A 27,940-nucleotide genomic window follows, 5' to 3' on the forward strand; every position below is an offset into this window, starting at 1 on the left:
AAGTGTGAAATTATAGAGATGTTGCTTCCAAAATAAAACAAATGGCTTTTATAATGTCACTGTATTGAGGCCAAAACAAATGATAAAAAAAACATAACTAAAATATCAATAATTATTATTAAGTGTATTATAAAAAATATATCTTGAGAATATTTATTTTCTTTGAAATTGGCAACATGTCTTTTATTCTACACAGTATTAACTGAGTGTGTGAATGATCATGAATAATGCTCTGATTTACACCTGAGAAGACAATGACCTGCATAATGAGCCTTTCATTCAGGTGTGTCACTGAGAGGGGAGAAAGAATGCGAGGACAAAATACATTTCTTTGTAAAAAGTATACATTTTATCATACGTATTTCAAAGTTAAGCATTCATTAGTTTGCATATTGGAACAAACTATAATAAGAACAAACTATCGGCAAACAAAAGCTTATATGATGTGGCAGTAGTCCTTTTTTTTTTTCTACAGTAAAAACTTTATAATCTATCCAAAACTAATCAAAGAAATCTTGTCTAAACATTCATATTTCGTCTGTAGCATATCATTTTTATGATATATTAGCACATGTTAGTTTGCAGTTTAATATGTTGCTTATACTAAGAAATGTTATTTACACATATTTCAGTTGATTTTTACTCATCTCAGTATAGCAATATAGTTTGGTAAATGCTAAACTAGTAGATGTGTTCATGTAAAAATAACATATTTACTACTAATGTAAGTGCAAGTAATTGAACGACACAGATACGCTGTTGTTTAAACAGTCTTTTTGTGGTTTACAGACACTATTTCATATCGCGATTAGAACAACGCACTTAAGAATAAAGAACTAACTATTCACAATCCTCAGCTGGATCCGTTGCTCCTCGAAGTGAAACTAAACCAGCACTTCTGAGGTAAATTTCCCAGTATTATTATTATAGTAGCATATTATTCCTCAAAAGTACATTAATCTGATCAAACTTGAGGTTTTATCGAGCTGATGTGGGCGTTGACATGTTTGCATGGGTTGCCTCAGAGCATATGCATTTGAATAGCGCGGCCACGCGCTCTCCGCGGGCGTTTTCACAAGCTATAATGAGCTGAAATGAGAACGACTGACATCTCTCTCTTTTCATACAGATTACATAAACATAGAATATTTTTTAATTTTAATTTTAAAATATTTTAAAAGTACACACTTAAATGATTATAAAGATATATAGCTCATGCCTGGGTGAATAGTATTCGCTGAGTTTTAAGTTTGTAAAAAAGTTTGTAGAGGCAGAAAGCACACCCGGTTTATTTTCTTTATTTTACAAAAGCACAATGTTTTATTTCGGTTGTAAGTGGACACATAAAAAAGTAGACATTTTACAGTTTATTTTTTCATATTTCTTGTCTATGACTTTTTATTTTAAGTCTTTTTTGCTGCTATATGAAAATAATCGAACAAAACGCGCCGGCGCGTTTGCTGACCCCAAATATCAATAATTAAGTGTATTATAAAAAATAGATCTTGAATATTTATTTTCTTTGAAATTAGCAACATGTCTTTTATTCTACACCGTTTTAAAGTGGGTTGCTCAAATTTTTTTATTATTATTATTTTTTTTCTTACAGGCAGTCAATAGAATAAAATAATTGTTGTTAATCCATTCATTTCCATTTTGTCTTTAGAAACTGTATTGCCATAATATCAAGCCCAATACTGAATGCAATAATTGTTAATTACTAGTCTTAGTGAATGGTCAATCAGACTTTGGCACTTTGAATCATCCACAGCTGTAATCTTAGTTCAGACTAAAGTCTGCCACTGAAAGCTATAAACTTTGCCGGTCACCTCATATGTGGCTCTAAGATTTACTCGTATCTTTTTTTATATTTTTTTTATATACATTTAGAGATCATTCCTCATATTGTGTGAGCTGCTTGCACGTGACCATGAGGAAGTGCAAGAATTGTGGAGGGACGAACATTGATGTGGACCAGGCACGGGGTGATGCCGTGTGCATGAGCTGCGGCTCCGTGCTGGAGGACAACATCATCGTTTCCGAGGTAACCTTCGTGGAGAACAGTGGAGGAGGATCGTCCGCCGTAGGGCAGTTTGTCGCTGGTGACTGTGAGTGATAGTTCATCTACACCACAGACATTTTCTTACTGAAATGGTTTCATTTGTTAATGAGGGAATAATCTTTTTTTTTAAGCTAATGAGGTTAACAAAATGTGTTATTTGTATGTATCTCAGGGGATCTGAACGAAAAGCTATATGATTTTGTCCTCTATCTCACGATAGGGTTGTTTTGTACCTTGACAGGAAACAGGTCCAGTTCTCAAATGTCAGCCTGTGATATCTTTTTTTATATTATTATAATCTACTTCCACTTTTACCTACTTCCACGTGATTCAGTGTGTTTTCGGCAGTTATTGTATTTCAATTTATAAGCGTCATGGTAAATTATTGTGTGTGTGGAGGTTGCACAAACTCCAGCCTGTCAGGACATCAAGTTCACAGGTTTCGGTCCCGAGAAAATGGACGGCGCTATCTTCTGTGCGTTTTGTGCAGTTGAAGAGATGGGACTTCACTTCTGCATCTGCTTCGAAAAATGCGGTAGTGTGTAGCGTTCAATTTAAGGTTCAATGATGATTATAGGTTCAACATGGGTTGCCGAAGCAATAACCAAGTGAGACTCTGGGCTGGTGCAGTTCCCACGGTGCACGCGGTCACAGCACCTTCATCGCGCCGCCCGGTCCGTCGTCACACCAGCATGTGGTTCAGCCGGGAAACATAATGGTCACAGATCCGTCAGAAATCACTTAGTGTACATTTGTTTTACAAAACATTTTTATTTTTTTATCAATTGTCTCCAAAACGGGGCCATTCAAAGCCTTTATAAAGTCTCATAATGGCTAACCCAACACATGCAGGTAATGGTCTAATACTAGCTTTGCTATTGCCTGATACATGATAATAATCTACAATATTGTGATCTGAGGAGCATAGTGTGTTACATATCGTAGGCTAACGTGTATGTATCTATAAGCTAACACTGGTCTCTCACCAAGACATCTGCCCTGTTCTCCTCACACCACAACTCTCCGTCTCCTCTGACCGTTGTTTTGTCTAATCCTGGCCTGTCCCTGCTCTCTTTGCTGCATGGGCTCATAATTTATCAATGGTTGATAAATACGAGTGAACATTTACAATTTCCTCAGCGTCCGAACTGTCATTGCAATCCATTGCTTTCCTATTGTTTAAATTGTCCGCACTCCCTCCTGTTACGTCACTGCTGGTTTTGACGATTTTCAGATGCGGAAGTGTAATTTTCTCACAAAAACAACTCCAGAAGCTTTAATAGCATTTTAGTAGTATGTATTCTGCCATTCTGATAGCGAATCAATGGCAGATAGCGAATCTAGTTCCTACATCATCACCTGCAAGATGAGTTTTTTTTAACTGTAGTACCATCTTTGAACACTAGATGGCTGCCAAGTTGTTGTTGTTTTTAAACTAATGTTCTGCAATGGTGGTCATGTGCAACAAACTTCCATATTCTGTTAAACAGGTCACTTCGCTTCCGGTTCAGGTCTTTTGTATGTGCTTTGTTAAATATAGAGATGTTTTAATCAAGATACCTTCAAAGGAGTGAGCAAAGATGAACAACACCATTGTCCATCTCATATTCAGATATCTAGACATTTTTATTTTTATTCTCACTAATATTTGGATATTAAAATTGAATAAAACACTAACAATAAAAATAACTAGCTAGGTTAGCTGATTGCCTTAAAAGTGCTTCGATATCGCCGTCAGGTCACACTGCTGTTTACACTTTCTCCAATAAGCGGTTGCAATGAGACGAGTTTTCCTGTTTGTTCATGTCACATTCGACATGAAGCCTGTGAAAACATTTTATAGTGAAAGCTGACTTTCAACAGCTCATGTAGTTTAAACATGGCAAGTATTCATTTTGTTATTTTTACCTTTCTTCTAAGATAGTATAAGTATTGGGTAAGATAGTGTATTAGGCAAGGCAAGTTTATTTGTATAGCACTCTATACACAATAGTAATACAAAGTGCTTCACAGAAGCCTTATAAAAACAAACTAAAATATTTTAAATCCTTTAACATACAAATATTAATGGGAAGAGATTGATTAAAACAAATGAGAACAAACCAAAATTATTGATAAAAGAATGTATACTATAGTGCTTAGTTATGAAAAGTATTTTTTTCTGTTCTCATAATATTAGTATTAGTATTAATATATTTTATTTTTGCTTTGTTGTAGCATCTGGAAATGTTCCATCATTGGGAGGAAACTTTCACACTGGCGTTGGGAGGGAGTCCAGGGCTGCCACTCTACAGAATGGTGAGCGTTCATAATATACAGTATTTTCCATTCATGAAGAATTCATATGTCCTTCATATAGTCTTCATTTACACTTCATGATAGTCAGAAAGCAGACATAAAGCATAGACACTACCATTCAAAAGTTTGGGATCAGTAAGATTTTTCTTTTATACTTTTTGAAAGATTCCTATGCCCACTAAAGCCACATTTATTTAATCAAATACAGTTATATTGTGAAATATAATTACAATTTAAAATAACTGTTTTCCATACCTTAAAATGCAATTTATTCCTGTGATGGCAAAGCTGAATTACTCCAGTCTTCAGTGTCACATGATCCTTCAGAAATCATTCTAATATGCTGATTTGGTGCTCAAGAAACATTTCTAATTATTATCAATGTTGAAAACAAACAGCTGTGCTGCTTAATGGTTTTGTGTAAATCGTGATCATTTCCCCCAGGATTCTTTGATTAATAGAAAGTTAAAAAGAACAGCATCCGAACATAACTCTTTTATAACATTATAAATGTCTTTAATGTCTCTTTTGGCCATCTTTCAGAAATTGAATGTGATTTAAGGTATCTATAAACCTTTTATATGAATTTCATTAGTTAATCTTAGTGCGTTTGTGATCTGAATATTTTAATTTCTTTCTTAATTCCTTCATACAGAGCTATAGATCCTAATTTATTCCTTTATCATACAAATGTCATGTTTTTTTGGCAATAGATGTATATTGTGACGCCTATATTGTGCTTTTTTCATTTAAGGGTTACATTGTTTATATAGTTTTTAAGTGTGCCAAAGCATTTAGAAACTGAGTTCCTATGAATATGAGACGGTAATATGTGTCACTGAAAAGTTACAACTTGTACAATATTGTGTGTTATATACGTCCGTATAATATTCCGTTTCATTAAACTACATGATTGAGAAAGATAGTAGTTAAGTATATGTGTTCTGTGTTAATAAGAAAGGGGGATTCTTTGGAAGCTGTGGGCTTGTGTAATGTGGTTTCAAGTTAAGCGTGTGAAGTTTGTTTCAGCCAGATGGTAATGGTTGTTTTTGAAAGAGGCTTATTAAGCCTGAGAAGTCAGAAGGTGTGGTGGGTTTATGTGCTTTTGTGTAGTAACCGACGATGAATCAGTTTGGTCAGACAACCGTATGGTCTGTGTGTGTGCTGGGAGGGAAATGCGGAGGCCACTTTGTGTGTGTGTGTGAGGGAATGTACACGTGTGATTAATGGCCTCATGTCTGCATCGAGATTTATACTATCTGTGTGTGGTGAGAGAACAAAAGTTGCTCTGTGAGATCTTGAATCTGTATAAACAGACCTGCTTTCAGTTGAAGATGCTCTCCTCCCATTCTGAAGGGCCGAACAGCCCGTCCACAGCAGGTGCTCATATATAATGTAACTAGACCCTTACTTTGTAGTAACTTTGTAGAAATGCATATCATTTCAATATGTATTTTGGTTATGGTTAAACTATCAGTTTTTGGTTTTAACTTTAAAGAATAGTAGATGCTGTATAAGCATTACTAATAGTTGACTGCACATTAAACTAGGATAGGAAATTGTATTTAAAAAAAAAACACTTCCCTGTTCTAAAAAATAAACCCCCCTGTAAAAACCTTATTAAAATACAGATAGGAATAAAACAAGTTTGGTGTAAGTCTGAAAAAAGACAAAAATCTATGATTTAGCTCTTGAAGTCGGCATGAAATTAAAATCTTATAGATTTTCTAAATGCGTGTTATAGATCTTATTGTGAACGATCCATCCGTGCATACAGTGTTTCATTTTGACCATTTTTTTTGTTAATTATCAGATTTTTTAAAATATTGTGTCTTTTTTTTTTTTGCACTAAACTTTCCAGTTTTATTCCTATCCTATGTGTTTAAATAAGGTTTTTTTTACAGGGGGGTTTGTTCTTATACCATTCGCCTGACTAATGCATTATTTTATTCCTAAAAACATGGTGAATTTTGTTTTAATTTTTTTTCTGACAATATTTTCTGATTTATGGATTGATTAAAATAGATAACCAAAATCACCACTATAAAAAACTTTTAATGTTAATATGCCAACAATAGAATCAAGAATTTTTCACCTGGCTTCATGCAATGTTTAGACTTCCATTCCGGAAATCATTATTTTTTCTTTTTTGATAATCTGTTACATTCAAATGTACATCGCAGCACGGAAAAAAAGTTGCTACCTCTGTTTCGTCGAGATTTAGAAAACCATGGAAACCAGGAATAATCTATGAGGCAATAGTCTTCCTCTATGTCTGGTTTAAAATAATGAATAGAAGTTAAATTTTTTTTGCAAAATACTTAAAATGTTCTTTGTTTGTTTGAGAGTTGGACTGGTAACCTAAAGTTTGTTGGTTCAACCCCAAGAAAGGGCAAACCAGGATCTTTCACCATTTGTGGGTTTCCACTATTAACTTTCGAGGGACTAAACCTGCTGTAAATTTGCTTTGAATAAGTCTGACTGTGATGTTTTTTTTGTTTTTTTTTTAGCTAAGCGACAGATAAACCATCTTGGTCATCAGATACAAATGAATCAGCACTGTTTGGACACCGCCTTCAACTTTTACAAGATGGCACTCTGCAAGCATCTGACCAAAGGACGCAAATCATCCCATGTTATCGCCGCCTGCCTTTACCTCGTCTGTCGGACGGAGGGAACACCTCGTATCCTTTTGGCCATGAGGTGATGAAAGCACTTGTAGTGAAAATAAAGTGTCTGTTATTGAGGGTTATACACCATGAATGGTGATGTAGAAAAAAAATCATAATATGTGATGCATCTTTGTTTGTCAATTGGTTTTAGCTGTGGGTTAAGGCCTGTTCACACAAAGAACGATAACTATGCTGATATCTATTATTGTCCACACCAGCGGACAATGTCGTTCTGTTTATTCTAAGCGTGGGCTGCAGTTATGTCCTTTGCTGCTTTATATGCTTGAGCAGGATGGATTCTGATTGGCGGTCACAATGTTTTTATCGTTCATCAAGGATATCGTTTCTCTGTGCCGTTATAGCTGTGGTGTGGACTCTGCTATTCTTTTATAATTAGAACAGTGTTTAAAACTATATTTTTATCGGTGTAGTTGTAGCCTTTAGGGTATAAAATACAGTGCTGTGTGTGTGTGTGTGTGTGTGTGTGTGTGTGTGTGTGTGTGTGCGCCTTCATGTGTTTTGGTGGAGACGTTGCTTTGGATGGCGATTTGCTGGGATGGTGGGATAATATGCTAGCAGGCTAATGTTAGCATTTCCTAGAACACCTACTACACCTTTTATAGTATGTGTACTGTGCACTGTATACAAATACCCAGATGACCTAGTATATTTGTTAATTGCTTAGTTTACAACATAGCCCACTGCACAAAACACTGTATCCCACAATGCAGAGCTGATCTCCATTTCCAGTGTGGCGAATGAATTGGGGGTGATTACAGCTGCCATCTCAATTTGACTAATTATTTGATTGAACTTCAAAGAGTTGACATTTTTTAATGTAAAACTGATTTGCGGAAAAAGTTTTGCCATTTATTTTTCCCCATGATGATAATTGTACGCTACGTACCTGACTTGATGAGTAACAGTGTAGCAAACTACTGTTTGAAACGTTTATAAGGGTATAAAGGTTAGTCTTTCACATGCCATTTGAAGTATTAGGCAATATACTGTGTAGTATTTAGTAAGTAGTTTGCTAGTAATGCTCTGCATAGTTTTCACATTATAATCTTCATTACTCATTTTTTTTCAGTGGAGTATCCAGCTCTTAATTTACACAAGTGTTATATATATATATGTAAATATATATATATATATATATATATATTTATATATATATGGGGAGAAAATGAAAAATTGTTTAAAAAAGAGAGATCTCAGAGTGACTCTGAGTCACCTGCGTTTGATGGGAAGACGAAGCGGTAGGTACGGAAGAAGAGAGGTTGAGTAAGAGAGGCCCGCTGTGAGGGTAGATGGTCAGGGGTGTTAGTCAGTCGTCTTGATTCGGTCTCCACACGTACATCTGTCTGCATTCCACAACGCACACAAACACTCACAGCGTCTGATGCTTAGTCATATAGCCTCGGTTCTCCTGTGTGCGAACACTCATGATTGTTTTTGTAAAAATCATCCTACTGACTCACTGAGTCGGAGTCTAACTCAGGTTGTTATCTTTGATTTGTATGTGTACAGTATAAAGCTATTCATTTCCTGTTTAGCCTACGCTTCAGCAAAACCTCATCTGGTGTCCGAGACGGGATTTCGCTTATAAGCGAGTTCGCTTTTTCAGGGTGTTTATGTGTGTTCAAAGAGAATCAGGAAATAAGGCAGGGTGTGTCTCTCAGGAGACTGCATTGGCCTGTATAAAAAAAAATAAAAAAAACGTTTTTGTAAGTAGATTAAAAGTAGACGGGAACACCCTGCTTTAGTTTTTTTATAGTTTGTGTTGTTTTCTACCTAGCAGTTAGTGCACATCCTCCAGCATTTTTCCAGCGCAAGTTCAAATCTGGAACATGACAGTAGATTTCTCTATTATCCCTTACTACCAACCAATGATAAAAGCAGGGAATCGATCTAAATAAATGTTTTAAATACTGTATGGATTTATTTTACTTTTTAATTCAAGGTGGGTATTAATGTGTTGTCTTTCTAATGGTAATTGACTCAATGTCCACCAGCGTGAGGTGTAGTAGATAATATTCACGGATGGGTGGATGAATGTTTAATTGCACCAGCTGTTATTTTTAGTTATATTATAACTGTTATTTTCGGCTGTTATAACTTTTAATGCCCTTTATGTGAAAACGCTTATTTTCAGCTTTCTTCTGCCTTTAACAGTCTGAAAATGCCTGCACATTATCACTCACATTTGTGTGTATTTGGATTTTCATGGCTACTCTCTTTTTTGGGCAATTAACAATTAAATGGAGGTAACAGAATCTTTCTGTCTCTCTGAGATTATGCAACATACGTGTTCAGTTAGACGTCTGTTTGGGTTATATAAGAACTCATGAGAGAGCTTTCACTTTCTGCCCAGGAGGAAAAGGTGTGTGTGTGTGTGTGTGTGTGTGAGAGAGGGAGGCATTGTTGGTCTCAAGCTCCTACTGTACAGGGTAAATTTAGCCAAACATTATTTCTGATTATTTTTCAAACGTCAGCCTGCGAAATGGCTTCTTTCTCTAAGGTTAGCTCGAATCTTGCTGAGTTTGTGGATTATTGTAGTTGTTTTCCCATTTTATCATATTTTTATGTATTTATTGTGTATTTTGTTGACACTTAAAACACTGATTTCCGTCAAGTAATTATGGAAAACATGAATGGCCTTAAGCTAATTTTACAATATGTAGGATTTCTCCCTGGAAAGGTCGAATCCTGATCCATCCTAAAAATTATCATTAATTTAACAGGGTCATCCATAATCCCACAATTTAGGATTATCTCTCACTGTTACCGTGGCAACTGAAAATCCCACAATGACTTTTTAATGGGATGTTTTAATACACTTTGTCTTGATTAGACAGGTGTGCTGGTCTCCATGGATACAGAGTACACGGTTGCCAGGAGACGGGGATTTCCAGAGTTCAGGAGGTGGTGGTTCAGTGGAGCTCTATTCAAAGGGAAAATGTTAAGCAAAGAGAGTAAGAGACCAAATCTGACCAATATCCCTCCCTGTTTCTTGTTGGTCTCTGTCTTCACCAAGTGTCCCTGTGTATATATAATTTCACATTAAAGTTGGCATCCAGGGCCAGATTTTGTACATCGGGAAATTATTGGATCATTGCTGGATTGTTGTCGTTTGCTAATTGCAGCGATCTCAGACAGGTTTCTGGAAGTGAAGGATTATTTTGTCACCCTTGCGCCACTAAAAGCATGGCGCTTTCAAAAAGAAAATGCAAGAATAAGGGGGAAATATTTTGATAGAAGATGACAAGGGCTCATGAATAAAAAAAAAACAATAATGGGCACGGATAAATAATTTATAATAACTGAAATATTCCATAAAAAATAAGAATTGTCGGTTTTGTTTCTGACTTTAAGCCATTATTGCATAATATATTAGGTCCTTACAGACTAAATAGTTAATTTGTAAATAATCCAGTTCCTGAAACTGCAAGAGAATGGTAGGTCATAAGTTCGATGCCCAGAAAATGCATGCATTTAAAAAATGTATATCTTGAATGCGTTTCAAGTAGCTCTAGATCAAATTGTCAAATACTTATGTAAATCCAATTGTGTATGATTTCTTTAACGCACTATCTCAGACATGCTGCTTGACTTGAGTGACATCCTGCAGGTAAGTTACTAACATCTAAACATGTAAATGCAATCTATCCATCTGATATAGATTCAGCACTGTTTTAGGTCAAATAAGCAAGTTTGTGACATTATTCCTTTGAAAGGGGGACAAAAAACTAAAACTAAGACATTTTGAGGTTCATGTACATTTTTCACTTACAGCTTTTCACAATATATATTTCTTATGCTGATATAATTTTGAGAGAACAGTTTATTAATTTAGAACATAATGCAAATATCATATGCAGTTTCACTATCAATCCAAGACTTTTCAACCCAGTTATTTATAAATTGTGCATGTATTAGTGTGTAAAAGTCATTTTCTTCCAGCTGGTGTGGCCGTTTTATATTTTTACCCTCCCAGCTGTCCTATTAAACCCCCTCCCTGCCCCACACGCTAACACGCAGACCCTGTCCACTGCGGTATTGAGTCATTAGGGGATTTTACCAGAGAAAGGACCCATAAATTCCTTTGCTCTCCCCCAGACAGAGGAGCTCTTTTGAGGCATAAGGCTGTTGCCGCCCCTTTCAGGTCAGGAGTGTGTGAGGGCCATCCTACTTTTCAGTGGTCGTGACCTCTGACATCAACCAAAAAAGATTCCTCTTTAATGCTGTGTGGGGCCCAGATGGAAGAAATAGGGTGTCTGTGTTTGTGCATGTGAATCATTCTTTATCGATATCTTTTTTGTTTTTTTTTTATCATTATTAAGGTGGTCCAAGAAGATAAGTGTTGAGTTATATGAGGTTTAAAGTTTGTTTTATGAAATATTCTGTTATTGTACTTCATCCTCAAGGATAAGAGACAGATATAAAGTTTGTGAGAAAGTGAAGACTGTGGTGATGCTGGTGCGCATCCAAACCCCAGAGCTATGAACTCCGCAACCTTCAGCATCTGTTAAAATACACAGCGTTCTTACAGTCGTCTTGTCCCTTTATTCATCCTCCTCATCTTATCTCTTACTCTCATTCTCTGTTATACATTCCTATTGTCTGTTCCTCTTTGTGCTCAACCACAAATTTGTCTCACTCTTTCTTTCTTGCCCTAGGTGAACGTGTATGTTTTGGGAAAAACTTTCCTCGTTTTAGCCAGGGAGCTGTGCATCAACGCACCAGCTATTGGTAAGCTTCAGATATCACAAACAAGTGATTTTGCTCTTTCCCATGATGCTTTGTGGCTCGCACAAATTAAACTGGTACTGTACTGTGTGAGTATGTGAATGGGTCAGTGTACTGCTGATGTTAATACCCAGAGGGTGCTGTGAAACTGCAAATGTAAAACCTGAATTGAAACCTGGATTGATTTGTGCAATGTTTGGTCGCCAGTTGCTTTCAAGCAACAATACAAAGCAAACTTTAGTTGTCTTTTCCTCACCCTTATGTCATTCCATACCTGTATAACATTCTTTTGTCTCTGGAGCTAAAAAAAAAGATATTTGGAAATGTGTCTGATGTTTTTTATGGCCCAAATAATGTTTTTTTTGGGACCACATTGACTTTTCATTCTATGGGCAAAAAAACTGACTAAACATTCTTTAAAATTTCATAATTTGTGTTCTGCTGAAGGAAATTATTAATCATACAGGTTTGTAATGACATGAGGGTGAGTAAATATTAATTTGTGGGTGATCTCTTTTAGGGTATATTTTACCCAGATTTAAACCATAAAGACAAGTATTATCATAACTGTACACTACTAGACCAAAGAAAAGGAAAAACTGTTCGATGAATAGAAACCAATGTTTTATGATTTTTCAGGTCACTCAGCATCAAGCTGTCAACAAATAACAATTAAACAACAAGACCGAGGAAAAGCTGTCTAGTTTCAAGTGCAAACTGCCCCACTGTATATAGGCAGATAATGAATAATTAGAAAGAAAATAGGCTTAAATTAAAGTGTGTTTTTTAAAACAATATGTTTAAAGAAATAAATAAGAATGGGCAGCATTCCATTATTTGTGAGACATAAAAAAATCAGATCAGAGGACATCGTTTCTCTTCTAGTAGTGTCTCGTAGCTAATGTGAATGAAGGCAATTATTTGAGAGGAAAAATCCCCCTGCTGTTCATTAATGGATCAGTCAGAGTACTCATGCATAAAATATCAGTTCCGGAATCTGTCCCCCCTGCACTCCTGTCCCATTAGTACTGTCAGAGGAACACTGAAACTGGAAGGTGACTTTCCCACACTGGACTTCTGTCATTCCTTCCTGTCCAAAATAACTTAGCTCGGTCCCATCAAGAACAGCGCTAACCGTGTAGAACGCATCCTGCTCCACCTGTACCGGGTGCTCGAACCACACAGGGAACGTTGAGCTAGAACCATCCGACACAAATTTGGTCAAGTTTTGTGCCAAAAGCACTCCCTGTCTCTTTAGTTCAATTCGGACGCTATATTCCGCCTTTCCTCCACTGGAGCCGTACAGACCGAGTCCGGCGATAAACACTCGCTTGTCCACGGCGAACTGGATGCTGTCACAGCGCCCGCGGTAGCGCCACTGGTTGCTGCGGTAGGCGGATGACTGGAACCGGTGACAGCGTTGCGCCGCCAGCCCCTTTCTGGATGCATCCGGGAATCCTAGCGAAGGTTTCGTAGCAGCCGTGTACCAGAGAAAGATGCTGTGCGTTTCCTCAAGGGTTAAAATGTTAGACTGCGCGGCTCCATCCGCGAATTCCTGCAGTGTCATGGAAGGCAGGCGCACAAGATGCAACGCCTTTCCCAGCACGGAGCGCTGGTTCTGTGACGTGAGGCTCAAGCCTTGTCTTTGACACTCTGCATCGGCCCATCCCAGGACAGCCTGGAACACCAACGCCTCCTTCACGTTCAGCGTTTCCCTGTGTAAGATGCTTTCCAGTGTGGGCAGGTCAATTTCAGAGAAACCTTCGGAGCGCAGCGCAAGCTCTGCCTGGGCGTCGATCACTTCCCAGCACCTCTGAGTGAGCTCCGGCTCCTCAAACAGCCGACTCTGAGATAGCAGCACGCACGCATTTCTCGCCTCCAGGCTCGTCTCGAGGAAACCCACACATGCGCGAGCCAGAGCAGACACCAGGTATTTTTTGGCAGCGTAGAGAGTAGCCAGAACTGTGTCGGGCGACAGCTCTATCTCATCACTGTACATGTATCTGATAAAGAAGAGGAAGATAGAGAGGTTAGGGTAAACTTTAAAGTCCACATGAAACTGAAGTTGCGATTGTCTATTCTTCCCTATTTTGACATATCCGAGTGAAATGGCTTTTTCAAATGAGAAGAGAATGTTGGGGCGGGACTTGAATCGTTGAATCATTATCGTTTGCTATTGCTATGATCTCTTCTGAGTGACAGTTTGTTCTGCTCTTGTGTCAGTAAACACATCATCAGAGAAGAGATGTTGTTTTAAGGGGGAGGGGAAGTTATTTTGATTGCCGATTATGAGAGCACATTCACTAAAAAATATAAGAATGTGCGCATATAAATATTTTTTTATAAACACTGCAATATTCCATAAAAAAAATTCCATTTTGAGTGCAGAGATGTTCTTCCATATGAAGAGAATAAAACGGCTAGTTCATACTTCACCTTAACTGATCTGTTTAACATTGCTACTGCTTTAAATAGTGACTTCCAACTTTCCCAGGGATCATTCGCATTCACAATCCAATAAACGATCTTGAATAGCTCTGAAATAAGAGGGCGACTCTTAAACCAAGACATCACTGTCGGGGCCTTGGTGAACCCATCTGTGCTGCTTGGCATGAAAGCCGAGTTGCCCTGTTATTAATGCCCGGATGTGATTAGTGAGTGAGTCTTACTTGAGCAGGATGAGAAACGCAGCGGGTTCCACATCTGGAATATGGATATCAGAGTCCGCTTCCGCGAGATCCCCGTAAAACATGGCACAGAAAACGGAGCTCCCCACCGCCAGCACATACTGAGAAAGGGAGAAGAGGCAATCCATCAGCGTTTTATCTCTCTTCCCAAGCATTTACTGGATGTCTCCCTTATCTGACACCTATTTCAGGTCCACTGATAAGCTGTTGGGTCGAATCAGGTTCGTTCGATTTGGGAGATATTTAAAATAATGTTGTGGTTATTGTAAGGGACAGGTTAGGGGAGAGGTGTGTGTGGACTCACCTTGTGTGCCGGGACCCTTTCCGATTCGCCGGGGGGACCAACAATGAAATGAACATCTGCCATTTGTTCATTATTGAACATTAGTGCATTTCTGCATAAAGTAAAAAATACATTTAGCATTTGTGTTATTAATAAATAAAATATATTTAAATATTTAATTTGAAAGAAAATAATGCAATATTATATAATTTATTTAATGTTTAGATATTAAGTATATTTTAATGTTCTTTATTACTTGCCTTAATTATATTATCTTATAGTAAACTAAATGAATATCTGAACATTTATCAAAATATTTGATCACTATGTATTTGTGTGCGTGTAACTTAAAAAAAAACCTTTCCTTAAAACTATACAAATGTTACAATTAATAATGTAATAAATGTTCAGACATTATGCATCACTTGATTTAATGTCTTGCCTCTCTCGTAACGTCGGGTGCGCGGAGTGCCAGCTGGGAACCTCCACGTTGTTGTTGTTGATGTTTTGCTCTGTGGTCGGTGTGGTGGCGGGGCACGCGGTGGTCTGCGCGACCGGCTCTGCGCTCTTCTTCTCGGGCAGACTCAGCATCACGTTAACGTTCTTCTGCACCGTGGCGTGATCGTTCACGGGGTACAATTCCGCTGCCATCCTTTTCTTCAGGGAAAGAGTTAAGATGTTATAGCACACAGACAACCTGCCGGGGTGCTTGCTTGTCCGCTTCAACTTCTTCAACGTTTCGGGGAGCAAGAGTATAAAAGTCACGCATTTCATGATCCGGCCATGATGGGACAGCCTGCATTCCGGCGCAGCGGGCATCAGAACAAAAAAAACAAAAGTTTTAATTTTGTATATAAAAAAAAAAGATCAGCTACAACCGTGGTCCGTGGTATTCCTAAAAAATATTGCGTATTGTCCTTTGAAACAAAAGCAGGATTTTAAGGATTATTTCATAGATGCCATCCTCTTTTCCCTAATCACTCTCCCATCCCACACAGAAAATGCAATCCAAAATCCAACACAAGAAATGTATAAAAAAAATAGTCTGTAGTCTTAAATAACGGCCAAGCGGACCTTTCCTCTGCTGTGTCTACACAGAATGATGAAGTTTGAGTTTATTTTGAGCTCTCTCTCTCTCTCGTCTGACGTCAGCAGTGGAGGGTTGTCTCCATGCCTCCTGTAAATTATGTGTTGCCATGTCCAGCTATTATAAGCACCTTGTTTGGGATTTTTTTTTACACATGGGTATTCATGTTGTTTTTGGGATTATTCACAGTATGTATATGTGAATATATACGTGTATATGTGAAATAGTGCATTTTATTTTTCTTCTAAAAGGATTTAAATGTATTGAAAATATACGTCTAAAACAGAATGCTTTCTTTTCTAGTGGGTTTTGGCAACCCTGCGTAAATAGCTCTCTGTGGACTGCAGTGATGTTGATTTTGAATTCTTCATATGTAACCTACATTATAACTTTACAATATTAACAATCTTAACGTCTCCTTTAATGATCCGAGTCAAGTAAAATATATTTGTGTTTTTTACGCATCGAATTCAAAGTTCGTCAGTACGCGTCGTTTATTTCGTTCGTCAATATTTTTGTCAGTTACACTCACGATACAACTTAGTTCTAACACTAAATACATATAAATTATTTATATGCAATGTATTTGAATTCAAATATCGAGCGATACATTTAAACTCGCGCGCTGCAGATTCTGTTACAAACCAGATCGCGTTCTGTAAATGTAACGTTTACGTCACACTTAACTGTTCTAACGTTACTTGAGCAACCAGTGAAAAATCTTACCTCAAATTCTGTATTTTATGCGTTGGTTTGTTTTCATCACACAGCTGAGATAATACCCTCGACTCAAAGCGATGTCAAAAGTTTCACTGCTCCTGTCGTAATGGAGTCAGAAACCGGACGAGGGCTGGACTTGTGGAAATACTGTAGTGCGCACGACTCTATCTATCAGTATTCCCAATAAAGTCCTCGCGCAGAATGATGCTTCTCTCCCTCTCCCCCGGTCTCTTCTTTCCCCCCTCAAACAGCACAGACGGATCTAAGCGGCTTACGTGAACATATGTAGTGGGGATTAGATCAGAGTGTCCCAAACCTCTTGATTTATGTAGCCTCACAGTCCCATCAGTAAGGCCAAGTAGTGTACCCTTACTGAATATATGTGTATGTGGGGATTTTGATTTATTTTTTAAATTATATTTTATTCATATGTTAATCTATGTCCACTGTAGTGGACACCAGTAGCCTACTTAAAAAAAAAAAAAAAAAAAAAAAAAAAAGACAAGGAATGACATGTATAGGCAAAAACAATGGGATTTTTTTTTCCCATTCACCTATCAATTTTTAAGTTGGAGGATTATTTTTTTTACCTAACTTTGTGTAAAGATGATTCTCAACTGTGTTATGAAAGATATAATGGAAAGAATTGATACACCATTTTACTTCTTCATGCAATACGTGTATAAACATGGCCAATGACATTCCCATTCAATTAAATGTGTCTATACACTGTATCTACGTTGCCCCAAGAACACATTAATATGCTAATTAATGGGAAAAAAGAAGTGTAATAATGTGAGTAGTAATTTTTCAACATTTTATCATATCTAATATTTCATAGGAATATTGATGTATAATATATTTCCCTGTTCACTTGTTGTGTCTCCAAAATGCCTGATAATAAACATGATTTAAGTCCTGATGTCTACAGTGGACATGTATGAAATCAATGCCCTGTTTTGTAACCGAAAGTCATATTTTGATTAGAAACCCCATATCATTTTCCTGAGATGTTGATTTATGACAAACAATTTGAAAAGGAGCTCTTTAAAGGACATACAGATTTAAAACTGTGACATGTATGATGTCAGAGAAATTCACTAAAATATCATGTCCACTGCAGTGGACAAAAGTATATTCCTCCTGGGTCCCATTTATTTATTAAAAACAACAATAACTTTACAGCCATAATTTTAATGTCGTTTCTGTTTTCACCCCCATAGAGGCTGATTAAGTACCCCCTGCAGTACACACATCCTTGATTGGGAATCATTGGATTAAATGAAAGATTTGATGATACTTTGTTAGAGCTAGAAGACTTTTGTGTTTTCCACACAGTGCCATCATCTTTTGAAAGTATTATTGGAAAACTGTCAGAATATTGGAATGTTTCTCCCATTAAATCAATTTTGATGGTGTGAGAAACATCTTGTTGTTGGCTAAAGCTTAATAATGGAGGTTCTCTGTATGAGTTTTATAGTATTTGTTGTGAGTATAATATGATATTTTTTGTATTATCATAACTAGTGAAATTCAAGTTTATTAAAAGCCTTTGAACTGAACACTCATCAGTGGCTATGAGCCACAGTATTAGCACTTTAAGATTGTAGGCAAGGGTCTAATATTGTGTCCAATAAAGTTGCACTTGCACAAACCCTCACATACCACTAGCAGCTTTGAACGTTAGATTTGACACCGATCGTTATTGAACTGAAAATCCAACAGTGTTTGAAAAAGTCTAGATATACATCTGTCTAGCTTTGTAATTCTGAATTTTTTTCCGTACAGATCCGTGTCTTTATATCCCGCGTTTTGCGCAAATGCTGGAATTTGGAGAGAAGAGCCACGAGGTTTCGATGACGGCACTGCGTCTCCTGCAGAGGATGAAGAGAGACTGGATGCACACGGGACGAAGACCTTCAGGCCTCTGCGGAGCAGGTAGCCATGGCAACCCTCCCCTAACGGTGCGACCTCTTTAATGATGTGAGCTAGTGAAGGGTTGCTTTGTTACATGCGCAAAAACACATACACCATCGCTGAAACATCCACAGTTGGAATGCACGCTCTAGAAACCCCTTCCAGAACTGAAAGTTTTATATCTGTCGTAGGAAACATTTTTTTTGACAGATAAACATTTATCTGTCAAAATCTGTAATTAGATCAGGTCACGCATTTGAAGTGGTTCCCAAATCACCAAATCGGTTTTAATGAAAGAGCGAGAATGATTCCTAAAAAAAGTGTTAGCCTTCTCACACTCACTGAGGCCTGATATTTCTTGGCACTGTAAATTGCCTCAGAGATGCAGTGCAGCTTAATTCTGATGCATGTTCATCAATGTCATTTTTATTTTCTTGCACTTTCAGTCTTGTGTAAACTTTACACAGGCTGTGAAGTTTGAGTTTCCGTAATTAAGTTTTTAGAATAACTGATGACTCCTGCCTCTCAGCATGATTTTCTCTGCCCCCCCCAAACCCCTTCGCTGCATAACCTGAATAATGAATCTCCCATTAATCTTTCAGGAGCAGTGCTGAGAAAAGAGGAAGCATGAGCCTAAAAGAGTTTGTTTCGCTGCGAGAGATCAGAGACTTGAGAAAGAAAGGCAGACTGACAGAGAGGCTGAAAGAATGTGAAAAAGACCCAGAATGAAGATAAACTGAGTGGCAGAGAGGACTGCTGAGTGTGATGAATGCCTCAAGCTTGTTGAATAGTCCTCATCCAGTAGCTGAAACACAGATTGATTTGATATCCTGCAGGGTTAAACAGCAGAGGAGGAAACTGCTGGTTTTTTTTAACACTACATGAACCTAGGCCCAAGATAGCGGTCAGTTAGATACAGCTGACACCCCTGAGTGGAGAGTGGGGTAGTGTTGCCCCTTTAATCTGTCACAACTTAGACCATGTACAGTATTTAGAAAGAACTCATCAGTCTGTGATTGAGAGATGCTTATGAGAAAATCGAAAAGCATTTTTATTCTTGTTGTTTACATGACAAAGTACATTTTCTGAATGGCGGGATATATATATATTGTTTGAAATATACATCTTTTATAACATCATAAATGTCTTAACTGTCACTTTTGATCAAGTTAATGTGTCCTTGCTGAATGAAAAGTATTCTTTTTTTTTCTTTTTTTTAAACCTTCTGAATGGTAGAGTACATGATTTATATTGGTGAATTTCCACTTTATAAAACAATGACAAGCAAATATGTACTGTAGTGTTTTCAGGGTAAGCTGTGTCAGTGCTCAACTAATAGTTCTAGTAAGAAATGATAGCCACCTATAGTACAGAAAATTATAAATTATTGCAATACATGAAAATGTTTGTCTTGTGAATAACATACTACAAAATATGTCTTATTGAAACATGAATTAGTGAGTTAGGGCGATCCCGTTCTCCTCTCTCTCTCTACCCCACGCTTTCCTGTCAAAATCTCTGCTGTCCTATTCATAAAAGGCCAAAGTTTCTTCAATTGTCATTTTGTTTTTCAAAGCTGTACAATAATTTTAGAGAATGACAGTGAACCATGATGTCATATTTTTAAATGAGTTACTCTTGTAGGGATCATTAAGCTCTAAAATCCTTCAGTATCTTTTACATGCTTGCATGCTTTGTGGTGTTGGACATTCTTTAGTTTGTCAGGTAGTTCAGAAGTGCGTCTGGCTCTTCATGTTTCTTTAATGAATCCGAGTGAAACAGGCATCAGGGGCTCTGCAGTATTGCAGGTGCATTAAATGTCTGTTTGTTCTGCCTGAGGTGAATCTGTAGGGGGGCAGGTACAGTGGACACTTTTCTGAAGGCCTATTAATATTTCATGTTTGACTATCTGTCCTCTCTCCTTCTCTCTCTCGAAGTAAAAGTGTTTATGATGTACTTAAAAAAAGTTGTGTATTTGTGTTCCCTATAGCTCTCTTGGTTGCTGCCCGTATGCATGAGTTCCGTCGCACAATTAAGGAAGTGATCAGCGTGGTGAAAGTCTGTGAGGCCACACTGAGGAAAAGGTATGACCACAAGCTGTGCTCAGTTATTACTATTTTTGTAATATGTAGCAGTATCATTCATATTATATAATTGGTGCTATTTCTGGATTTTGGTTTTGCACTTTTTTTCCTGAGGCTTTGAATTTAGGCCCGGTTTTGCTATTGAATGTTTTGACCCCCGGTGTGTTTGATTGACAGGCTGAATGAATTTGAGGACACGCCCACTAGTGAGCTGACTATTGAGGAGTTCATGAAGGTGGATCTGGATCAGGAGTGCGACCCACCCTCTTACACGGCTGGAATTAAGAAGCAAAAGCTAAAACAGGTCACAAATCACACTTTTATTTAGAATTATGAACATTAAAATCAGCCATTCTGGTCAATATCTGCTTTCACACAGTCAGACCAATTATTTTCTCTGAATTCTTCCACAGATTGAGCTGGAGCTTTCAAAAAAAGTTGATGATATTGAAGGTACCTTGAAACATTTAGACGGAGTCTATGCTCTCATTTTCATCATGGGTGTTTGAACACACATGTGTATGTGCTCTGCAGGTGAAATCTGTGGCTATCAGGATGAGATTGAAGTCGAGCTAGAGAGCTGTAGGCCCAAAGCCAGGGGATTTTATGCATCCTGTTCCAGAGAAGGTACAGTATTCACACAATCCCGCAGAAAAATTGTTACACAGAAACATGTTTTTTTCAATACAATTTCACACTTGCACTGCCATTCCAAAGTTCAGTAAGAGACAGTAAGATGTTTTTGAAAGAAGTCTCTTATGTTCACCAGCCCCAAGGCTCATTTATTTGATAAAAAAATGCAGTAAAATCAGTGTAAATAAATGTAATATATTCCTGTGGTGGCAAAGCTGAATTTTTAGCAGCCATTACTTTCAGTCTTCAGTGTCACGTGATTCTTCAGAAATCATTATAATATGCTAATATGATGCTCAAGAAACATTTCTTATCACCACAGATGAAAACCGTTGTGCTGCTAAATATTTTAGTGGAAACTTTGATTTAAAAAAATTCGGGAATATTTCAAGAACAGAAATTTCAAAAGATCAGCATTTATCTAAAATATAAATATTTGAAAACAATTAAATGATGTGACTTAACGTAATGCTTTCTAGCGGAATAAAAGTATGCATTAATGTTGTTTTTTTAAATTGTACTGACCCCAAACTTTGGAATGGCAATGTATATCGTTTCTTAATGTGAGGGTAGATTTTTTTTTAACCAGTGCAAACTATTCATACTGGTGGCCTTAAAATATCTACATTTTTATATCATTGTTAATCATTTATATTTAAATATAATTTTTATAAATATAATTGTATATGTTTTTGTATATCTAATCAATATTTTAATATTTATTAAAAAATTAAGTATGCAGTATTTTAGAATGACAAACATTTTATAATATAGAAATATAGCTTAATGTTGGATAGACTTGGCATGCAACAAGTACAGCTACCAAGTGTAGTCTAGGCCAGTTTATTGTGCATCAACAGGTTTTGAGACCAACATGCTTAGCTTTACTTGAAGATTGTGTATGGTGCATGCTCTCAGATGGGAGCGCATATTTATAAAAGCGTAAGAATCTGTTTACAAAGGGTGATGATTGGCTGTTGTGTGGAAAGCACTCGTGTGGAAAGATGGTTTGCTTCATGAGAACCACAATGATGAAGACACCCAAACTGTTCACGCTTAAAACAAATGATTATATTGTTGTCAGAATTTCTCTTTGTTTAGTGAGAACTGCTGCTCTCACAACGTTTTCTTCAGGAAGTGGAGTGTTACTTCCCTTGTGCAGAAATTCTGTTTACGTTTCTGTCCAATTAGTTCCTTGTTCAGCAGCACTCACATCCAGAGATCCAGTGCTTGCCCATGCGTGATATATCTCTCTAATGTAGTGATTACAGCAGGGAGCTAATTAAGACTACGAGCGTGGGAGTGTTTGTGTGTGTGTGTCTGAGTGCCATTTTCATGCATGCGTGTTCACTTTTCTATAGTGTGTGTGTGTGCATGCAAGTGTGTTGTTGCGGTCAGCTGTGTTAGTTTATATAATTACTTTCTTCCCTGTCAGCTGGATCATAGCATAGCAAATCAAAATCAAAGGGCAAATGCATTCATGGTTTAATTAGCTAAATAATTTAATTACAAAAATAAATTTACTTTATTTGCATACATACAGCAGTTTCTTTTCATCTTTATACTCAGTTTACCTTTTATTTGTTGTTCCTGCAGTTATTTGAGAGTCTTAATTTGTGATGCATGTGTATTTTCTCGCTTGCTTTTCCCAGATGATGTGATTTCCTTGGCATCATCCAGTGTCCTTGTTGGTGATGATGAAGGAGAGGACGATGAGCTAAGGGCAGCAGCGTCTCACCTGTGCAGTGCTGTGTGTGGAGAGGATAGAGGTGGCTATCAGCAGGAGCGAGATGGAGAGAAAGTCTCTCCAACCAAACGGCCCTCGTTAGCATTATTGCTTGGAGCTTTGCCCACTGCGGCCAGTTTGGGCCTGCCCGAGTCCATCACCAAATTGGGAGAGGAGAAGGAGAACGGTAGGAGAGTGACTCAACTTTCAAATTGCATAAACACTTAATCCATTTTAATTCCACAGTCATTCTTTGATACCACAGTTTTGCTGTGATAACATTGACAGGGTACAAGCAGAGGAAGTGGCACTAGAATGACAACTTTGTGAAACATTAACGTTCTTTCCATCCATTTTCATTCCACATTTGAGCTTCATTTTTTTTTTGTTAGGACTGCTTTAGTGACTCCTTTTTTTTAAACGCATTCCCCAGTTTCACAGACAAGGTTTAAGCCTAGTGACAGATTAAAATGCATGTTTGAGCTGTTTGAACTAAAAGCAATATATCAGTGCCATTGTTTTGTCTTAAGATGCACACCAGTAATGTTTTTTGTTCTAAAGCTACTTAAATGTCCTAATTAAACTAAGGCCTAAATCTGGCTTATTCTAAGCCCTGTCTGTGAAACCGGCCCCTAAAGTGTTTCTTTAATTTAATCCAATTTCGTTCTGTCACACATTTCTACTACTAGTACTAACAGAATTAGTCAAATAAAAAGAAGAAGAGTGGAACTGGAGTGACTCCTTTTCAAAACACTCGCATTAATCCACTTTCATTTAATCTACTTTCATTCCACATTCATTGTTAAATCACACACTTGTGCTATTAGGACAGGAGTAGTGGAACTTGAGAGTGATTTTATTTTCTATAAAATATTTTATTCCTCTTTTAATTGATCCCACTTCCACACTAAAGTGAGTTTTACCCAGCCTCTGGAGAGCAGAACTCACGAATGACTTGTTTATTTGAAATGATTGCGCTATCTTTTGTGGTTGTTGCGTTTACATTATGCGAGAGCATTCGAGAGAGAGAATAAGACTTTGTTCATCACAGGCAGAAGAGCTGCAGATGGTAAACTCCTGGGGATAGAGTGCTGGCAGGTTGTCAGATTGTGTGATTGGCTGTGCGAGCAGGTTGTCATGTTTTCGATTGGTTGTGCTGATTGTGGATGATTTGTATGGGGCGGAGGAAGAGGAAGCCCCCCTCCACTCTTTGAAGCACTAATTGAACACAGCACCTTGTCATTAGCGCACTGTCTTTCATCCACCCACTACAGCCGGCTGTATGCGCACTTGATTGCCCGCGAGACCCGCTCATACAGTGTGTGTGTGTATTTTGGTTTGGTTTTTGAGTTGGGTTCAGGAAAAAACATGACTCAGAGAGGAGGTATTTTTTTAGTGTTTTTGTTTTGCCCAGTGTCCATGTAAACTCAAGTGAATGCCTTGTGGAACTGTGACAATGTCATTTATTTCCCTCACTTTGCTCATTTAATCTTCGTAAAGATATGGCCCCCTGACACAATGTGGCTCTCTCTGAATGTGTGTGCACTCTTCTGTCTTGGTTCTGTCTGCTTCAGCTTTTTCTGTCTATTCTCCCTGTTTATTTTTAGTTGGGCTCATTGTTCCATTCCAGACAATAAGATGCTTGTTAGAGTGTTCTAGTTACTGTGCACGAGAGTGAGATTGAGCTGGATGTTCTTATTTAAAAATGCAGAAGCTTTTGTTTGTGTGATGTGTGAGTATATGTTGCATCAGAGAGAGAACTTTCACTACATCATTAAACTTAATGACATTATCACAATTATGGGCAGTTGGGCACCATTGGTCTTGTTCATCATCATAATTTACCTTGAAGGATTAGTTCACCCAAAAAAATGATTTACTCTTTTTTTTCCAAACCTGTAACTTTTTATCCTTTTGTGGAACACAATAGAAGATATTTTGAATTGGTGATCATTGACTTAAAACAAAAAGCAAAAAACACTGTGGCTTTTCCCAAAATATCTTCTTGTATGCTTAACAGAAGAAAGTGAACTATCCCTTTTATGACTTTAATTAATGTTTAATTTATTCCATTTTATTTACCAAATCTTGGATTTGGAGTTTTCAATTAAGCGTCACACATGTCCTCTTATTTGGTGTTGCTGCTAGCTTTAGCATGTTTAGCAACCTGAGTCCAAGTTTTAAACGAGTGCCCAAAATGTATTTTTACATAGCTTATACTACAATATTATGTAGAGAAATGCAGAATTGTTGCTCTTTTTTTTTAATTATTTTTTTTATACTTTTTCCACTATTTCTGTACGCTATGAACAAAAATGTTAAAGTGTCCATTTTATAGTTTTTTTTAAATATTCCCTTTCATGCAGTGTGTAATATAGCTGTATGTGAATGTAAACATTCGACAAAGTTGTAAAGGCGAAAGTGCACGATAAATAAAGTTATTGTATCCCAAAAGAATCGACTCTGAATCACCTAAAAGAGTCATCAGGAATTAGAATTTTTGCGTGCCGGTTCTACGTCACTAAATATATTTGCATATTGCCCGCCTATTTTGTATGTTGACTGTCTGTAAACAACTTGAACCGCCCTCAAACACGTAATTTTACTGACGACTGCTTCTCAAATCACGGAGTTCGATGCGGGATTTCAAAACGCTTGTTCTGAAAAGATGGGTCAGTAGTAGTACCCACCCATTTTATTTGGACCAGCTTGCTCCTCAGAATCACAACCTGTAAGTATGAATAATTATTGATGTGTAACTGGGTGTTCAAAATACATATTTTTTAAAATGTTTTATATTGTGTAAGTTTCTGGCTAACTCACGTCATTACTGTCTTACTGAAATAGTTTTGCAAATCAGCTGTGGGCCACTATTACCTAAATTTTTTTCTATTAATGCAGATAGTCTGTTGTTCTTACTACTTTAAATAAAGATCAAGGATGGAGCAAGATTTGTTTTACAAACTTTAATTGTACATCAGTCATTTCCGTTAGTGCTCAGCTAACATAATATGCGAGTTGTCCTTGGTTCGGGTTGAATAACCAGTTCTTCTAATGTTTCATCATTGGACTCGCGTTCGGATTGATATTGTAAAATCAACGTCATCGTTACTGTCTTTACAGTGTGTACAATCGCTGAGGAATGAGTAAGCCTCCGGACAGAGCTGAAGTTCAGTTATGGTAATGTGCTGTTAGGTTCCGACATGCGCTTTAAACGGTAGACCAATCACAACAGTCATCTGGCCAATCAGTGCAGAGTAGACTCTCGGAAAGGAGGGATTTAGAGAGACTGGTTCATCCGTCGAGTCGTTTGAGAATCATTGAAAAAATGTGGGGATGTGCAATGTATATTATGAGAAAATTAAAGTTTTTTTTTACCTTCGATGCATGTAAACCTGTTGTAGGAGACCTTTAAAATAGCATAATAGGGGCACTTTAATATATGGCAATATATAATAACTATTGAAACTGTGAGAGCGAGCAGGCTATATGGGTGTCCATCCTCTCCTCCTCTTGTTTTTCTTTTTTGTAGCTTTTCTTTTTGACTTGTGTTTTTCTAAGGTCAGTTCTCTTTTGTGAGGATGTCAGAATGGTGTCCCCGTTGTCTCTTTCTCTGTCTATGTGTGTGGAGAGAGATCTGGTGCTGTTGTGTAATGCAGTGTATTTTTCTGAGGGGGCGGAGGGCCTGTGATCTTAACAATGCAGCAGTGAGTGCGAGTCTCCAGATGGTCACTCACTGTCCTCTCTCACCACACAGCAGGAGATACCAGCAGCATCCCCAGGTTTACATGTGATTCTATACGTTTCTGTTTTTCCTTTTCGTTTATAGGTCAGTCAGTATATTAAATGTATTTGCACACTCTAGTTTCCATTCCCTTTGCATAATGTTACAGTTGACTGTTTATCTGCAACAGAAAAAAAAGTGTATGGAGTCTTTCCTCCCCTCCCCATCCTTTAGAATCTCCTGAATCTTCAGAGCTGGAGGAGATAAGAGACTTGTTCATTTACACTAAGAAAGAGTGGGAGGAGAAAGAGAGAGAGAGGAGGGGAGGGAGAGGTGCCTTTCAAAGGAGAATGAAAGACAGAGTAAGTGTGTGACTGACATTTATTCTTCTTGCTCGCTTTGAACGCATCCTCAAGACAGCTGTTAGGGGTTTGTAAAGGACAGATGGGCCAAAAGTGATGGTAATTTACATTCATAAGGCCTTTATAACACACACAGATGTGGCTTTGTTAGTCTTTATAACAATGTTCATGAACACCATGTTTAGAATCATGTCACAGATCACATGGTTTAAAGTTTGAGGTGCCCTTTTGATAATAATTGAATACTTTATTCAGCAAGGACCAGTTGATCAAAAGTGACAGTAAAAAGATTTATGAAATTACAAAATATTTCTATTTCAAATAAATGCTGTTCTTATGAACTTTCAATTAATCAAAGAATCCAGAATTTTTTTTTATCATGGTTTCCACAGAAATATTAATCAGCACAATTGTTTTTAACATTGATAATAATATGAAATGTTTATTGAGCATCAAATCAGCATATTAGATCATGTGACGCTGAAGACTGGAGTAATAATGCTGAACATTCAGCTTTGCTATCACAGGAATTACTTTTTAAAATATAAAAGTTGAAAAAGGTTATTTGAAATGAATATGTGACTGTATTTTGGATAAAATAAATGCAGCCTTGGTGAGCATAAGATACTTTTTTTTTTAAACATTTTAAAAATCATACCAACCCCAAACTTTTGAACGGCATTGCATAATTATTTATATATAAATATAAAATGTTAATGTTCTCATAAAATGTCTCATCAATATCCACAAAATACACGAATGTATCATGAATAAATAATAAATATATCGCCAAACTATAGTTTTGAATTTTAATTATTGTATCCTTTTAAAATTAAATTTTAAAGCTGTGAAAATATTGTCATAGTGAGTTTTAGTGTAGTTTTCAACTTGACACACCCTTATTTTTTCCTGCTGTTAGATTGATTCTCTTTATCG

General features: G+C 37.2%; 2 protein-coding genes across 4 annotated transcripts in view; one reads left to right on the forward strand and one right to left on the reverse strand.

Moving 5' to 3' along the window:
• Window positions 1-27,940, forward strand: part of brf1a (BRF1 general transcription factor IIIB subunit a) — a 44,402-nt gene that overhangs the window by 789 nt on the left and 15,673 nt on the right. For both annotated transcript variants that reach the window (XM_079634582.1, XM_079634583.1), the window contains exons 2-12: window positions 1,891-2,108; window positions 4,280-4,360; window positions 6,871-7,044; window positions 10,632-10,663; window positions 11,712-11,784; window positions 18,347-18,496; window positions 20,466-20,559; window positions 20,737-20,863; window positions 20,973-21,012; window positions 21,094-21,186; window positions 22,845-23,105. In XM_079634582.1, the coding sequence (XP_079490708.1) occupies window positions 1,931-2,108; window positions 4,280-4,360; window positions 6,871-7,044; window positions 10,632-10,663; window positions 11,712-11,784; window positions 18,347-18,496; window positions 20,466-20,559; window positions 20,737-20,863; window positions 20,973-21,012; window positions 21,094-21,186; window positions 22,845-23,105 (1,303 nt within the window). In that variant the 5' untranslated portion in view covers window positions 1,891-1,930. The remainder of the gene's footprint in view (window positions 1-1,890; window positions 2,109-4,279; window positions 4,361-6,870; window positions 7,045-10,631; window positions 10,664-11,711; window positions 11,785-18,346; window positions 18,497-20,465; window positions 20,560-20,736; window positions 20,864-20,972; window positions 21,013-21,093; window positions 21,187-22,844; window positions 23,106-27,940) is intronic.
• Window positions 12,389-16,789, reverse strand: btbd6a (BTB (POZ) domain containing 6a). Of its 2 annotated transcripts, XM_079634584.1 has the most exons (5): window positions 16,565-16,789; window positions 15,194-15,408; window positions 14,773-14,863; window positions 14,451-14,569; window positions 12,389-13,784 (listed from the first exon to the last, which is right to left on the reverse strand). In XM_079634584.1, the coding sequence occupies exons 2-5, from the start codon at window positions 15,400-15,402 to the stop codon at window positions 12,752-12,754; spliced, it is 1,452 nt and encodes a 483-aa protein (XP_079490710.1). In that variant the 5' UTR covers window positions 15,403-15,408; window positions 16,565-16,789; the 3' UTR covers window positions 12,389-12,751. The 2 variants fall into 2 exon arrangements, with proteins under 2 accessions (XP_079490710.1, XP_079490711.1); XM_079634585.1 differs by lacking the exon at window positions 16,565-16,789 and having other exon boundaries at window positions 15,194-15,889.

Source organism: Phoxinus phoxinus, assembly GCF_949152265.1.
Source record: "Phoxinus phoxinus genome assembly, chromosome: 14".
Lineage (NCBI taxonomy): Eukaryota > Metazoa > Chordata > Actinopteri > Cypriniformes > Leuciscidae > Phoxinus > Phoxinus phoxinus.

What these genes read in the sequence shown, in the direction of transcription:
- btbd6a (XM_079634585.1), bottom strand. Translation starts at nt 15,570, where the DNA reads ATGCCCGCTGCGCCGGAATGCAGGCTGTCCCATCATGGCCGGATCATG. An exon ending in AAAGGGTCCCGGCACACAAG is followed by an intron (nt 14,570 to 14,772) that starts GTGAGTCCACAC and finishes TCCCTTTCTCAG; the next exon opens with TATGTGCTGGCGGTGGGGAG. An exon ending in GCGTTTCTCATCCTGCTCAA is followed by an intron (nt 13,785 to 14,450) that starts GTAAGACTCACT and finishes CTTCTTTATCAG; the next exon opens with ATACATGTACAGTGATGAGA.